General features: G+C 42.2%; 1 protein-coding gene across 15 annotated transcripts in view; it reads left to right on the top strand.

The window, feature by feature from the left end:
* The window catches only part of TTLL5 (tubulin tyrosine ligase like 5), a 128,949-nt gene that overhangs the window by 7,782 nt on the left and 106,553 nt on the right, over window positions 1–14,614 (top strand). For all 15 annotated transcript variants that reach the window (XR_014852535.1, XR_014852536.1, XM_085061708.1 and 12 more), the window contains 4 exons: window positions 211–341; window positions 862–944; window positions 2,940–3,009; window positions 3,895–3,979. Coding sequence is in view for 13 of the 15 variants with exons in the window: in XM_085061708.1 (XP_084917834.1) it covers window positions 211–341; window positions 862–944; window positions 2,940–3,009; window positions 3,895–3,979 (369 nt within the window). In the remaining 2 variants the exon portion in view is untranslated. The remainder of the gene's footprint in view (window positions 1–210; window positions 342–861; window positions 945–2,939; window positions 3,010–3,894; window positions 3,980–14,614) is intronic.

The raw sequence follows: 14,614 nt of genomic DNA, 5'->3' as shown, positions 1-14,614 counted from the left end.
ATAACAGATTGCTGTGCTTCAGTCTGTCTTGGGAATTGCAAGAAATTCTACAAATGATATTAGTACAGCCATAAGGCAGAGGCAGTAAAGCTCAAAAGTAGTTGCAGGTTGGCGTTTAGTCGCCTGACAAGGCTACACATACTTCAGTAACTAGGAGAAAAGGTTGCTGTAATGTTGGGGGAAAAACAGTCTCTTGTTTTGGGACTTCAGGTCATATGAACTGACACGAAAGGACAGACTGTACAAGAATGTCTGTCGAATGCAGCTGGCCCATGGGTTCAAGACGTTCCATATCTTACCTCAGACCTTTATCCTCCCGACAGAGTACCAGGACTTTTGCAGTAAGTGAATGGCTGGTGATGCCCATAAAACAAAATAGTGGGGTGTGGGGGGAAGGGGATTATTTTTAATATCTTAGCCTTTTGATCATGCCAGTGGTCAAGGCAACAAAATTAGAGGAAGCTGAAAAGACAGTAGAGAAGGTCCACATGATTTCTTTATGTAATTTCTACTCTGCTGTTTACTCCATGCCTGTGTAAGTTCTCAAGAAGCTGATATGGGCTTAAGACGCCAAAGTTGAGGGCTTTTTATATGCCTGCATAATGCCTGGGAGTACTGAAGAGAGAAGTGCCAAAAGGAGTCACAGGGCAGAAGAGTGTATGTATTGGAGCTGCAGGAGGGGCTTCAGGGAGGGGCTGTAATAATTGCAGTGATTACAAAGGGGTAAAATAACACATCAAAAAAGCACACTTTGGTCTCCTTGTGGAGTTCTCTAAAGGTAGGCAACATTCTTGATTCTTGCTACTCTGTTAATAAGCAAAATGGAAGATGTTGCAGGCTTGTATTGTTTTCTTTAACCAGGTACCTATACTAAGGACAGAGGCCCATGGATAGTGAAGCCCGTGGCCTCTTCCAGAGGTCGAGGTGTCTACCTGATAAACAATGTAAGTATTCACTGAAAGGGCTGCTCTTCAGTAACTCTATGTCTTCAAAACTATGTCAGCTTCTAGGCAAAAGACGTCTTAACCACACACTGGCCTTACTCTGAATTTCAGCCATATCCTGGTGAGCAGTTCAACAGCCCTGAGCAACTTGCAAAGCCTGCCTGGGCCTGTGCTTTGTAACCAAAAGCAGTTTATTTCTTTGTATGCTGTGCTGATCTTGCTGTCTACCTTTAAATTTTAGCTTCTTAGGAGCAAGCCTATACACCCTGAGACAGTTTGGGAAGCTGTGCTGCTTCATGTTCTCTTTGTGGCTGACAGTAGGCTGACCTTGGGAAGACTTCCAGAACTCTCCTTAGTTGTTTCCCTCTGTGACCTAAACAGTCCTCAAACAGACGCCTTGTCTCCCACTTTCCCATGGAAAAGGCTAGTTTCAATTAAACTTGATACAGTAGGAAGTGTATCAGTCTTAAAGCTATGTTATCTAAAGGCTAGTGTGCCTTTCCTGAGGTGTAATGGGGATAGTTCTTTGAACTCAACATGCTAGTTTTAGTGTCTTTTGCTCTTTTTGGGCTTTGCAGGGAGTTAGGTTGTAATAGATAATGAACAGGAGCCAAACACATGAGGGGATTCCAATAAGTATGCTCAGCAGCAAAATGACTGTTGAGTCATTTTGTTTTCACTCATTTAAACTGCTTTAGCCTTCCCTGCACTGAAGAGGTCTTGCTGCCTCATCTGTTCTGTACTTGGATCATTTCCCATAAAATAAGGGAGCAATTTGCCAAGTATATGAGGTAAGTATTTCCAGAGCTACACTCAGGTTTTTCTTTGCTTGAAAAGGAGGAATGAGCTCAGGCTCATATGGCAGTTGGCCATGACCTGGGGAAAATACCCTCTGGGACCAATATCCCTTTGTGTATTTCTGTTTGAGAAACACTGCAGCTAGTTTGGCCCACAGGCCAGTTTCCTTCAGTGTGATGCTATTGAAAGAGTGTCTTTCAGAGTCTCATCACAAAAGTTTTTGAAAACAGCAATACCTCCCTACCCCCAAAATAACAAACCTTTGCATTTCCCTGATCCATGCAGAACAGTCTGTCACTTCTGTGTAATGTTCTGAGGGAAGTTGAGCTTGTTCTCTCGCATTCTATATAAGCACTTCATATGCTTAGGTTTTCTGCTCATGATGCTGGTGTTGTGGCTGAATGCATGCAAATTTGAATAAAGGTAGAATCCTGTGGTTCTCTTGCCTCTTTTGCAAATTGAAGGCAAGAAAATGTTGTACAAGAAATTGTTGGGTAGTTAAAACTGCTTACAAGAGAGGCTTGCATACAGCAAAAAGTAAAAGTTTTTTCAACAGATTCCATGACTTCACGATGTGTATTTGTTATAGTTAGAGCTTTCTGTTCTGAGCTACAAGTATAGCTTCTTTTGAGTACATGAGCTTCTGCTGTGAACTGAGACTCAGTAGAAGGTAGGCAGAAAAGTTGGATACCAGCCCAGGATGTAGTTACAAAGATCACAGATTGAGTCATTTTCTTCACTTGTGACTTCCTCACCAATTGTGGTTACATACTTCTTCCTGTGTCTTCTAAACCCCTTCTCCATAGGTTTAGTTAAATCCTTGAGAAGCAAACAGAGTAACAGTTATTTCTTAGATGTGGGGTTTTTTTTTCCCTGCCTACTTTGCATCATTGCCATGTCGCTGTTAAATCTGTATTCTATTCGTAAGTATTTTACTGGAAAATTCAATGGGCAGGCTTCTTTGGCAGTGTAATCATTCCCAGACTTCTCTTTAGGATCTAATTACCTTAAATGTGTTGTGACTGACAGTCTTGTTTTTTTCGTTTTGGTTTTATTTCTTCCTTCCTTAGGCATAGTTACCAGTACAGGGTAGCTTTAGGAGGGAAAGGCAGGAAAAAATGGTGGATTTGATGTAATTTCTTCTTACTCCTTACATCTCCTTTTTTTTTCACTCTTGAATTCTCTGTTCTTCTGCAGCCAAGCCAAATTATTGTGGAAGACAACATCCTGGTTTCTCGTTACATCAGCAACCCCTTGCTCATAGATGGTGAGTGTGCTTAGGAATTGCTTTTCTCCCTTCTCCCAGCCCTGCATCTGAGGATTTCTGCAACCTTTTGTCCCGGGTTAATGATAAAACTCTCCTCCGAGAGCGAAGGGCCCCGACACCCCCTCCCCCACCCACAACAGAACCTCTTAGATGGAAGTGAAGAAAAAACTATTTATTTAACAAAACCACGCAGAGTGCCCTACAAGGCACAGGGGAAGGGGAAAAAACAAGGTGAAAGGCAGTTATTCAACCTGATTAAAAAGTCCTTTTCTCAGACGCAGTCCCTCTCCTCCTCGCCCCCACCCGGGGCCGGGTGGAGCTCCCTGGAGAGCTCTGCTGTCCTCTGGCCCTCCTGGGTCTCCGGGTGGCAAAGCAGATCGAAGAGAAGGGGTCCAAACAAGGAAAAAGAAGAAGAATGGAAAAAACGGGAACAGAGCTCACTCCGACCCCCGTCCAGCACGCAGTCTCTGCCGGGCGACGAATCCTCCCCCGGAGCAAGGCTTGGAGAAAATGTTTTCAAAACAACCCGCGTTTCTCTCTGCGGCTGGGTGCAGTTAAAGAGACAGTACCACACATTTTTACACATTTTTTTCTTTCTTGGGCATATAAGCCAACGATAGGGGATAAAGGATTATCATATCATCAATCCAAGACACCTTTGCAGGAGTTTAGTTGAATAATTGAGTGGTCTACCTTGGTCTAGCACCAGACAAATATAACTAGAGAATTCATTAAACCTGGAGGCTTTTCAGCTGGGATAGCTTCAGGTACCTATGTCGGCAGCAGATAATGGTTTAGTCCTCTCAGAGTCTGTTGAAATTCTTCAACTGGATATGATGTCTGAAAGATATTTGCAGTCACTGACTCTTGACAACTGTATTTCAGATTTCAAATTTGATGTGCGTCTCTATGTTCTGGTTACATCCTATGATCCACTTGTCATCTACCTCTATGAAGAAGGATTGGCCAGGTATGGAAGAATTCTTCTTTTTCAGTGTCCCTGCACTTGGTGATCCAGATATTTATTGGCTTGCCTCTCTACTCCTGAAACAATAGTAAAATGAGAAAAGTTCCAGTTAGGGAATTCTGCAGAGTTTAAATAGATGATGCTTCTTCATGCTGTGTCCCATCAGGCTTCTTCATATGGATTATAGGATCTTGGGTGAGGGATTTTGTTGTTTTTATATGTAATAAACAAAGCAAGTTTTCAACTCTCAAGGGCTGAATGGCCAAACACATCATTACTGGCATATTAATTCTCAAGGTTGGGTTCTTCTTGAAACTTGGGATTATTGGTACTTTTGTGCCTCTTCTTAATTTTCCAAGCGTCAGGGAATCCAAACTTTCTCAAATTTATCCTAAAAAAAAAAAAAAAGCAGTTGAGGACTTGTTAATGTCTGTATTGGTGTTTGTTTTAATACTTTCAACTACTCTTTTAAAGTTTAGGTCAGTATTTGTATTTTCTGCAGTATCCCCTAAGTGGTTTTAGGCTAGTTCACAGGTTTTGCCCTTCAACTTTCCTTTGCATGTAAGACGTGAAAGATATCTAAGATTCCCTAGAATCAACACTTACCTACCAAAAATACCTATTTTTTTTCATCACAGAAGTTTAGCAAAATATTTGTCTATAGGAATTAATAGATTTGAAGCAATCACCCCTCTGAATTTACAACAGATCAGAATTTTAACTTTAGTAAAAGAGCACCATGTGACTGTGTTCAGCAACAGTTTTAAATAATGCTGTATCTTTCTCATAAGCACATTTGATATACTCAGAATATCTCTAGGGTTCATGCCTGACATGGCTCTGATTTGGATAGACGGTGAATCCAAATTATATTTGTCCAAAGAAGATAATGAATCCCAAACAATACATAAATAATGATCCCACAAGAAATATCCATTAAACCCTTCAGGTTTAATGTGAAGGGAACACCCTTCAGGAAGTGAACACCCTTCAGGTGTGTTGTGATGTGCCTCTGCCTGCAAAGATAATGTGAACACATTTTTTCCCTAAAAGGAAGCAGAAAGGGGAAGCTTGTCTTGGTAAGTGAAAAGCTTGACAGCTATATTCACTTTAGAAAGGGAGTCTTAAACATGCCAGGCATGCCAGACTTTTCTCTTCGGAACTGGCAACTAAATCGTTGGCTGCTAATATTACCTGTTTTTGGAAAGTGAAGGGGGAAACAAGATAGAGTAGATTGCCAGCTTGTTCTCAGAATGGGCAGTACATATCAGGCCTTCAAAAACAGGATTTGCACCATCATTAATATCTTAAAGGTGGTTCTGCTGATCTTGGTGTAACTTAGAGTTCTGGAAAAATTCATCTGTATAAACACAAGTGTTCTACTATGAGGATAAGTGTGCATTTTTGCCAGTAGAGTAATATATTTTGCTTGGGGGTAATAGTGTGGAAGTGTTTATGGGAGTGTATGTGGTTTGGGGTGTGCTTGTTTTTGTTTTTCTTTTAACAATTCCAGTCATATTAGAAGTCTGGGGAAGGAAATGAGAAAGGAAATATTCTTTTTGATTGAAAGGTATATTCTTTTTGATTGGAATACACTGGTCAGACGGTTGTAGTGAATCCCTTAAGATGTAATCATCATATTATTTAGGTGGGAAGCGTGGAGATTTTTAGTCCAGCCTCCTTCTTAAGACAAGACTTTCTTCAAAGTTCAGGCACATGCTCTGCAGTCCTACACCATAATGTTTTTAATAACTTCCAAGAATGGAGATTCTGTATGAAAACAATCAGATTTCAACATTTGATTGTTTTCACTGTGAATATATGTGTGGTTTTTATATCTAATCAGAATTTCTCTTGTTGCAGTTTGACTGTTACCTCTTGTCCTTTTGCTGTGCATCTTGGAGAAATACCTGTCTCTGTCTTTGTATCCCTGCACTAAGGAGTTGAACACAACAGTTACATCTGTTTGTACCCTTCTTATCTGCAGGCTAATCAGCTCTCTTCCCAGCTTCTCCTTATACATGATGTTTTTCAGCCCATTTTAATTGCTCTCTGCCACACATGCACCACTTAGTCAATGCTGGGAGTCACTTCTACTGGGAGGCTCATAAGTGGACGTGATGTTCTAGATGTGAGTGTTTGGCAAGCACTGGAAACACAACTAAGAGGTACCAATCGCTTCCCTCAACCTGACTACACTCTTGTTGTAGTCAGGTTGAGGGACAAGCCCAGCTTGTAGTTAGTCTTATTGCAGGAAAGGCAAACTGCTAATTTGTGGTCGACTTGTTATCCATGAGGACACACCTAGTGTCTTTTAGTGTCACCTAGGGGACCCAGGGAAGCCAGTTGATGTAATCTTTTTGGATTTCAGTAAAGCTTTTGATGCTATCTCTCAGAGTATCCTTCTGGACAAAATGTCCAACATGCAGCTGGATAAACATGCCATGATATGGGTCAGCAACTGATCGCAGGTCTGGCAGAAAGGGTTATTAGTGAATAGGATGACATCAGACGGGAGACCTGTCACTAGTGGGGTTCCACAGGGTTCCATCCTTGGCCCTGTGCTCTTCAACATCTTCATTAATGACTTGGATTCTAGGGCATACTGAATAAGTTCGCAGATGATGCTAAATAGGGAGGAGCTCTTGATTCCCTCAAGAGCAGGCCAAAGGCCCTGCAGAGAGACCTCGACAAATCAGAGAGATAGGCAATAACCAGCCATATGAAGTTTAACAAGTGAAAGTACTGGATTCTGCACCTGGAATGGGGCAACCCTGGATGTATGGTCAGACTGGGGAACGAGCTGCCAGAGAATAGTGCTGTGGAAAGGGCCCTGGGGTGTTGGTGGCAAGTTGAACATGATTCAGCAGTGTGTTCTGTCAACCAGGAGGGCCAACCCTGTCCTGGGGGGCATCAGGCACAGCATCACCAGCCGGGAACAGGAGGGAATTGTCCTGCTCTGCTCTGGGGTGGCCTCACCTTGAGTCCTGTGTCCAGTTTCAGTCACTGCAATGTAAGAAGGATGTAAAGCTATTAGACTCCAAAGGAGGGCATGAAGATGGTAGAGGGACTGGAGAAGCTGTATGAGGAGGGGCTGAAGTCACTTGGTTTGATAAGCCTGGAGAAAAGGAGACTGAGGGGAGACCTCATTGCAGTCTACAACTTCCTCATGTTGGAAAAGGAGGAGCAGACACTTCAGACTGATGAGCAGTGATGGGACCTGAAGGAATGGTCGGAAGTTGTCAGGGGAGGTTTAGGTTGGATATTAGGAAAAGGTTTTTCACACAGAGTGGTTGAGCACTGGAACAGGCTTCCCAGGAAAATGGTCACAACACCAAGCCTGACAAAGTTCAAGAAGGGTTTGGATGATGCTCTCTGGTACATGGTGTGATTCTTGGGGCTGTCCTGTGTGAGGCCAGGAGTTGGACTTCAGTGATCTTTGTGGGTTCCTTCCAACTCAGGATATGCTATAATTCTATGATAATTTGTGAGCCAGTGTCTCTGCTTGGTAAATTGGATGTTGTCTGGTTGAATTGCTTTGTTCTTTTGACAGGGTATTCAATTCTAAAGCTTGAAACAGTGTAGTAGTAGAGCCTGAGCAAACAACTCAAACTTTCTTTCTGGCTCAGAAGCACCAGTCTCAACAGTTCTGAACTCTCAGTCTTGCTAAGATCCCATGTGGCAATAATGCTTGCAAATCACTTTTCAGTGTTCTGAAATCCTTATCAGTTTTATGTGTGTTTAGATTCCATTTGTTTAAACTGTAATCAAATCTGTAGCATGTGGTGTTGACACACATGACAAGTGGAAGATGTATCTACAGGACACCACAGTATTACTAAATAATGTTTTCCTTTCTTTTAACTTGCATCCCATCCTTCAGCCTTCTGTGAGAGATAGATAGTATATGGAGACGAAATGTGGCACTAGGTATCTTAATGCTGCTTCATGGTGTGGTCAGCTTTACCAGTACAGCTATTGAAGAACTGTAGAAGAAATTAAAATAATGAGCTGTTATCTCTCTTTCAAGGTTCTTACTCTGGAGTGTAGCTCTGGTTCTGTTATTGAACTTCAACTGCCCACTGAGCAGTTTCAGCTGAAGTGGCAGCTATGGCAAAAGACTTGTAGTCGAATGCTTTCACTTGATAGGTATAAGTTTATAAAAAACACTATATTTAATTGTTTTTAAGCTTTTCCCATTTACTGTGGTTGCACAGCTGGTATGTTCATGCAGCAAGCGCTGGCAAGCTGTCTTTGGAGGACAACACTCAAGGTGAGCAGAGACTGGTAACATTTGAGGCGGGCTCTTGTAGGTGGTCGCCAGATGGCAGTAGTGGTCCTTAGGTGAGGAAATTCGTCCTTTCCCGTACCCTGGATTTGCAGATGCAGTTGGTAAGAGGTAAAGAACGTGGAGCTACTGGATTATGGTTTCCTATTTAGCTGCTTTGCCATTTGTTTTACAGTGTGAGTTATGTGCTGGGAGAGAGTATTGCATTGCCTCACACACTGTAATGCTCTGGTGTAAAGCTGGGACAAAAGTTTAGCTTTGCAGGGAGAGGGAAATGTTTTAAACTTGGGGAGTAGAAGTTGTTTTCAATTCTTTGCTTAAGAAAAAAAACCTCATGCTGCTTAATGGTAGAAGAAATTTCTAGCAGAGAACTGGAAGGTAATACCAGGGTCTGGAATCAAAGGTGGTATAGAAGCAATCTAAGGTGTAAACTACCAGCAGAACAAAGCAATCTGTTTTTGGAACCTCAGCTACTGCTTGTGGTGCACTATGGTGCACCATGTCTTGAATTTGCTTTCTGAAGGCAGTCAGTCTCTGAAGTGTAGTAAGGGTGACCTTCTGGCTTGGTGTTTTAATTTTTTTCCATTTTCTTAATCTGTCTGAAAGGTCTTATTCCTCTCTAGTGTTATGCCTTGCATATTCCAAGAGGAATGTGACTGTTTCAGTAAACTTGGTAGCCTCTACCAGAAAAGGAGTGCTACCAGAAAACCCAAAGATGTAATGATTTTTACAAGGAACAGGCTTGGTGTAACAAGCCTGTTAGTGATGTTTGTGATATTTGACTAGATACTTCCTTAGGCCTTGTTTCTTTTGGCTCAGCCAGACCTGTCATGACATGATCTAGAGCGGAATTTGAGGCTTCAGAGTTGAGGAAAAGTGAGGGATTGTGGATCCAACATTTGTACCTTCTGTTTCACTTTCCAAGTTTCCTCTGAGATAGGAAGGGTATGTACCCAGATGTGTATAACAAAGCCTTCAGCTGTTGTGCTGGAAGTACTGAATAACTGTTTGGTTTGCCGTGGCCAAAGTTCTCACTCTCTTTTTAATTTTTTTAATGCAGCTTTTCAGGAAGATAATGACTTCAAAATGTTTGTGTTGAGTTTTGTTTGTTTGTTTGTTTGTTTGTTTGTTTATCCTCTAAAAGAACACTGAGTAGAATTTAGGAAGCACTAATGTTGAGTAGGTTTCTTTTCTAGCTATTTCCACCCCACTCCATGTGGAATAAACTGTATTTATCAGAGGCAGAGCCTTAGGCAAACAGCTAAGTATGAGACTTCTGGAGAATTACGAAGAGTGGTATCAGTGAATGTGCTCTGTTTTTCTTTTGTTACGATACAACTTTTCTAGCCTTGCCTCCCTTTAATTCTATCAAAACTCCTTGCATATTTTGTGCCTGGTACACCTCTAGAAGGAACGCTGCTAATAGATTCATTTGGAGATATTCAGTGATCTCTTTGGAGGGAGTGGAGTGGGGTGGGGATTTTTCTCTTCCTTGAGGCTTGAAACAAGACTCAAGCTGTGCTTAAGACATAAAGCAGCACTGGGTGACTTAAGGTCCTCCTGTTGGGTTTAAAAATGTGTTGAACACTTTTCTAGTACATATTAAAAGAAAAGTAGATAAAGTGTGCTGCCATACATCTGTTAAATTGGCAGATATTTAGTAACTTTGTACTGGAAAGGACAATTTTAATCTAGATTGGTTGTCTGTGATCACAGCCTGGAGAACTGTCGCTGGGACCTTTGCATTGAAGGTATAGGTTTGGAAAATAAGATGGTCATGGCAAGCTTGAGGCAGGTTTGCCTGAGGGCATAACTCTGTCATCTGATCATACATTAAAAATCTTGGTAGTTTTATTTATCTGAGATTTCCAAAACAGGCGCTGTAATGTATTTATTGACATACCTTTTACATCTTAGTTTGAATAAGAACTACATTGTTAATAAACTACAGCCTTAATTACAAACTTTGATGTGCTTTTGAAGGTGACTCACCAAGCCCAGTTATGTGGGAGTCCCAAGGCCTCTTTTACAGCCAACTGCTGAATTGGTGGATTATGCTGGTTTTTAGAGGGGCATTCATATAAGTAGAGAATAACAAGCCTGACTTGTGCCTGAAGTACAGCTGAAGAGAACATAGGGCCAGGAATAGCTTGTGTGGTTTGTGAGCCTTCCCTGTTTTGCTAGTTCTCCCTCCTGTCTAACTTCTCCTTCTACTGGGACAGAAAGGAGCCTGGTGGACCTCTCTTGCTTGGTGCCTTCAGGCATAATGGGGGCTCAACACATAGTGTGGGGAATTCTTAGTGAAATTACTCCTTTTTTTGGGGAGACTTTTTGATAGACTACTTTTTCTCCTAAACCATGTTTAGGCAGCCCTATTTCTGAGCTTGAATAGCTGGAAGGGTCCTAGACCATCAGGAACTTGTCATTCAGATTTACAATGAATTTGAAAAACAGATTAGAGAGGAAAAAAAAACAAAACTGAGCTGAAACCCAAACATTCTTGCAAAAGGCCTGAGGAGCAAGCAGCAGTTTGGGGAGATTTTCCAGTGGGACACAAGGGTTCACTCGGGGGTTAGACAGCTGGGCTTCACAGCACCTGCCACCAGCTGCCGTACTGCCACCTGAGCTCATACCACTCAGCTTCGTGAAAGCCTTCCTTCAGTAGCCTGGCTTCCTAATTGACACTGGCTCCTCTGGGATGTTCACCATTTCTGTGCTGGATTCCTGTGGTTTCCAAAGAATTCAGGTGCTTGCTTTGAGCCAAGGAATTCACATTACCTCACAGGCTGTGCTTAGGCCAGAGCTGGCTGAGCCAGCCGCAGCAGCCTCATCCCTCTTGCAGTAACCCCTGCCCTGCAGCCTCTGCTCCTTAGGGAGAGTAACTCATTTATTTCTGCATGGGCACCTGGGATCAGGCTACAACCACTTCAGCAGACATTGCCCCACAGAGAAGCTGTGGAGCAGTGTTATTCACTAGATGTACTTGTGGGGCTTCAGGCCAGTGGATAATGCATCAAGCCAGAAGACTTTATGTTGCTTCCTTACTTTTTAATTAAGATTGTCAGATTCAGATCACTGAGGTGTATAACTACATGACCCTACTGTTGTGCTTAACAGACAGGCTACTAAGCAGTTGTAAAGGCTGGTCAACTCTTGGTGGCTGTCTGTCCGATGAGCAACTAGAGAATGTGAGAAACAGAACAGGAGAGGTTCACCAAATCACAGAGTGGCTGAAGTTGGAAGGGATCTGGTCCAACCCCCTGCTCTAGTGGGGCCATCTAGGTCTGGCTGCCCAGGACCATGTCCAGATGGCTTTTGAGTATCTTCAAGGAGGGAGAGACTCCACAACCTCTCTGGGCAATCTGTACCAGTGCTTGGTCACCCTCATGGTGTTTTCTTATGCTCTGAAGGTTCAAAATCGTGTTAATGGCAATCCACAAGTGGAAAACATGCAAATTTGTTGTGAAAAGATTTTAAAAAGTCTTTCTTCCCCCTGCCCCATTCCTGCAGACATCTGATAAAACTGCTCCTGCATCTTGTTCCCTAACATAGAACTGTTTGAATAATTTTATTCAGCTTTGATTAGAGAAACTGCCGTCATAGAGATGTCACCAAAACTCCTTTTTATATTTAGTAATTCTCTTACAAGCTTTAGCTCCTGTTCATACTCGATTACTAACTGACTTATCAGGTGGATGCTGTGAAACATATTAATGTTGGATGTAGGAGGATTGTGATGGTCTTTATGCTTCTGTTTTCTGTCCTGTACTGTGAGGGAACTGTATTCCCTAAACAAAGTGGCAGCTAATAGACAAAGAAGGAGGCTAAAGTTTAATGCATGGGGAGGAATGAGGGACTGGCAAAGTGACTCCAAGCATAAAACGTGAGGAGCATGCTTGTAAAAGCTCTACACTGATTATTTCCAGGACATTTATGCAGGAACTCTCTGTGCAGTCATGGAAAAGTTTATCATAATGTGTGCTTTTTTGTAGCACTCATTTGAAAGAAAAGGGATTAACTATTCTTTCCTTCTTCCCTCTCCAGAGTCTTTTCTCCTCTTCCTTTCCCAGGCCCTGACTAGATGCCTCAAATAAGCATTCCAGAGCTGTCAAGTTTCATGCAAAACCATGTAACATCTTCTGTAAATATTTAACGATCCAGTTTACGTGTTTCTGAAATGACTTGCAAACTTTACCTTGTGGTTAATTCATTTCCTGAAGTAATTCTGGAGATAAGGCAAAGAGCGTTGTACAGTCCCTTGGGTAATGTCCTGCCTGAAACTGTGACAGTGAAAGGATAGTTGTTTGGGTTAAGGCAGTGTAGGGGTGTGGGTCAGAGGCCAAAGTTTGGGGTGGTGGATTTGGGGATTTCTCAGTGTGAGCTCTGACATGTTTCATAGATTGCTAGGTGAGCAGGAAAAAAGCTTGCATGTCACTTGTGGAGAAGGTTGAGAGTAGTTCTGGAGTCTGAAGGAATTAGTAAGGATTTTTCCCTTAATTTTCCTTTTGTGCTGGCCAGGCTACCTGCTGCTACTACTGCCATGCTTCTACTTGCTTTTGATTGCTCTTTCTCCCTCTCTGATCCAAGACAAAGTATAGCTGAAGGGAAGGGAAGGGAAAAGTGCTGTTGGTGAAGGTGAGCTGTGTAGCAGTGTGTAGTTGCTGGTGTAGAGAATGGGTTGCTGTGGCAACACAGACTCCCATCGGAATTTTTTTTTCTTCTTGTGTTTTTATAAATAAAGTTTGGATGTTATTGAAACGGTCTCTGGAAAGATAGGCGGTTCAAGCCTGGCCAATTGGCCTAGGGGGAGGTTTTGAATTGGGTCAATCTGGACTACTTTTGAAAGTCTATATGAGTTTTGAAATTAATTAATAAATTTAGATTTGTGCTACGTGTGATCCGGCCTGGTTCTTTCAATCCGCTAGCGATTCAACAGCGACAGGTTGTTGCCCATCCAAGCTGGCATATGCCTGTGTGACTTGGCTGTGACCAGCTGTGACATGAGCAGATGTATCAGAACAATGGAATGCATAAGTGTCCCTTCTCTATTCTAAGCTTTGAATTCAGAAATGAAGGGCATGTCCTCTGTCCTGCTGGGGAAAGAGAAGCTGCAGTGAAAGGAGGGCTGCTAAGGCTGTTCTTGATATGATTGCTGCTACTTCTGCCTGGGAGGCTGTATTACAGGCAGCAGTGTGCGTGGAAACTGAACAATGCACAGTCAACCTCAGTTTAACCTTTCCTATTTCCAGCTGTAGTTTTGGGGTAGAAGCTCTCCTATAATATTTCTGCTTTAGAGGCTTTTGGAATCTAATCTCTTGTATACCTTATTAGTACATGTTCTTAATTTTCTTAGCCCTTTCCTCAGACTTTAAAAGGACAAGATTCATTAGAAGGGGAGGATCTTTGAGAGAATGGAACTGCAGTAATGCCAGGTAAACAGGTTAATGAAAGTGAGTATCTTTGGTATGAGTTGCAGTTCATTTTTGACAGTGAATACAAGTAGTACATAACATAAGAACATGGGAAAGTGCTTCCTATATTCTTGCTGCTGTGAACTGAATTATCTCTGTGTAATACATATCTCAGACATGACCCAGGTTAATGCTGTGAGAGAGGACCATTATTCTTGCATCTTATACCTGTCTCCTCAGCAATCCTTTCCAAGTACATTGGCAGGTGAAAGAAAGTTCAGTCATTCAACTTTGCAAATGGTGGTTAGAACTTGTTTTATAGAGAAAGCAAATCTGAATTCAGGCCAAAACAGAATTGATATCCTTCTGGTGGTGGATATAGAACAGACACCCGTTCCTTTCTTTTACTACCTACATAATATTTCAAATTGTTAACAATAGAACTGCTGGTGGGGACAGAAAAATACACTGAAGTGGCAGAAAACCTTCCTGTCTGACTAATAGTGGAAAAATTCACCTTTTCCTATTTTTTTTCCACTTGACAAGTCCTACAGGAAAATTCTATGTAAGTATTAAGAGCAGTGTGAATCCAGTTGTTGAGCCATTCAGCCCACACACACTTTATCAGCAATGCCTGTTAAATGTGTTGGATCTCTGTGTTGCAAGGCTTATGGCATAGTCCAGAACGTGGATGGGAACAGATTACAGTGGGAGAATATGACAGGTGCTTGAAGGAGAATGAGAAGAGATGGTATTAGTAAGCAGGAGATGGTGTTTAGATAAATTTCCCTTGGTAAAAGTCTCTTTTGGCTGAAGATGGGCCTCCACGTGTGGACAGTCCAGCCTCTGGTTTAGGAGTACTCTTGGATTCCTGTCTGACTGCAGGCTCCCACATAGCAGCATCCACGAGTAATGCTTTGGCTCAGAAACAGTCCTGTC

Source organism: Lichenostomus cassidix, chromosome 5, assembly GCF_008360975.1.
Source record: "Lichenostomus cassidix isolate B80296 chromosome 5, HeHo_3.0, whole genome shotgun sequence".
Taxonomy (NCBI): domain Eukaryota; kingdom Metazoa; phylum Chordata; class Aves; order Passeriformes; family Meliphagidae; genus Lichenostomus; species Lichenostomus cassidix.
The sequence above is the reverse complement of the archived record's forward strand: the minus strand, read 5'-3'. Positions and strand labels throughout refer to the sequence as shown.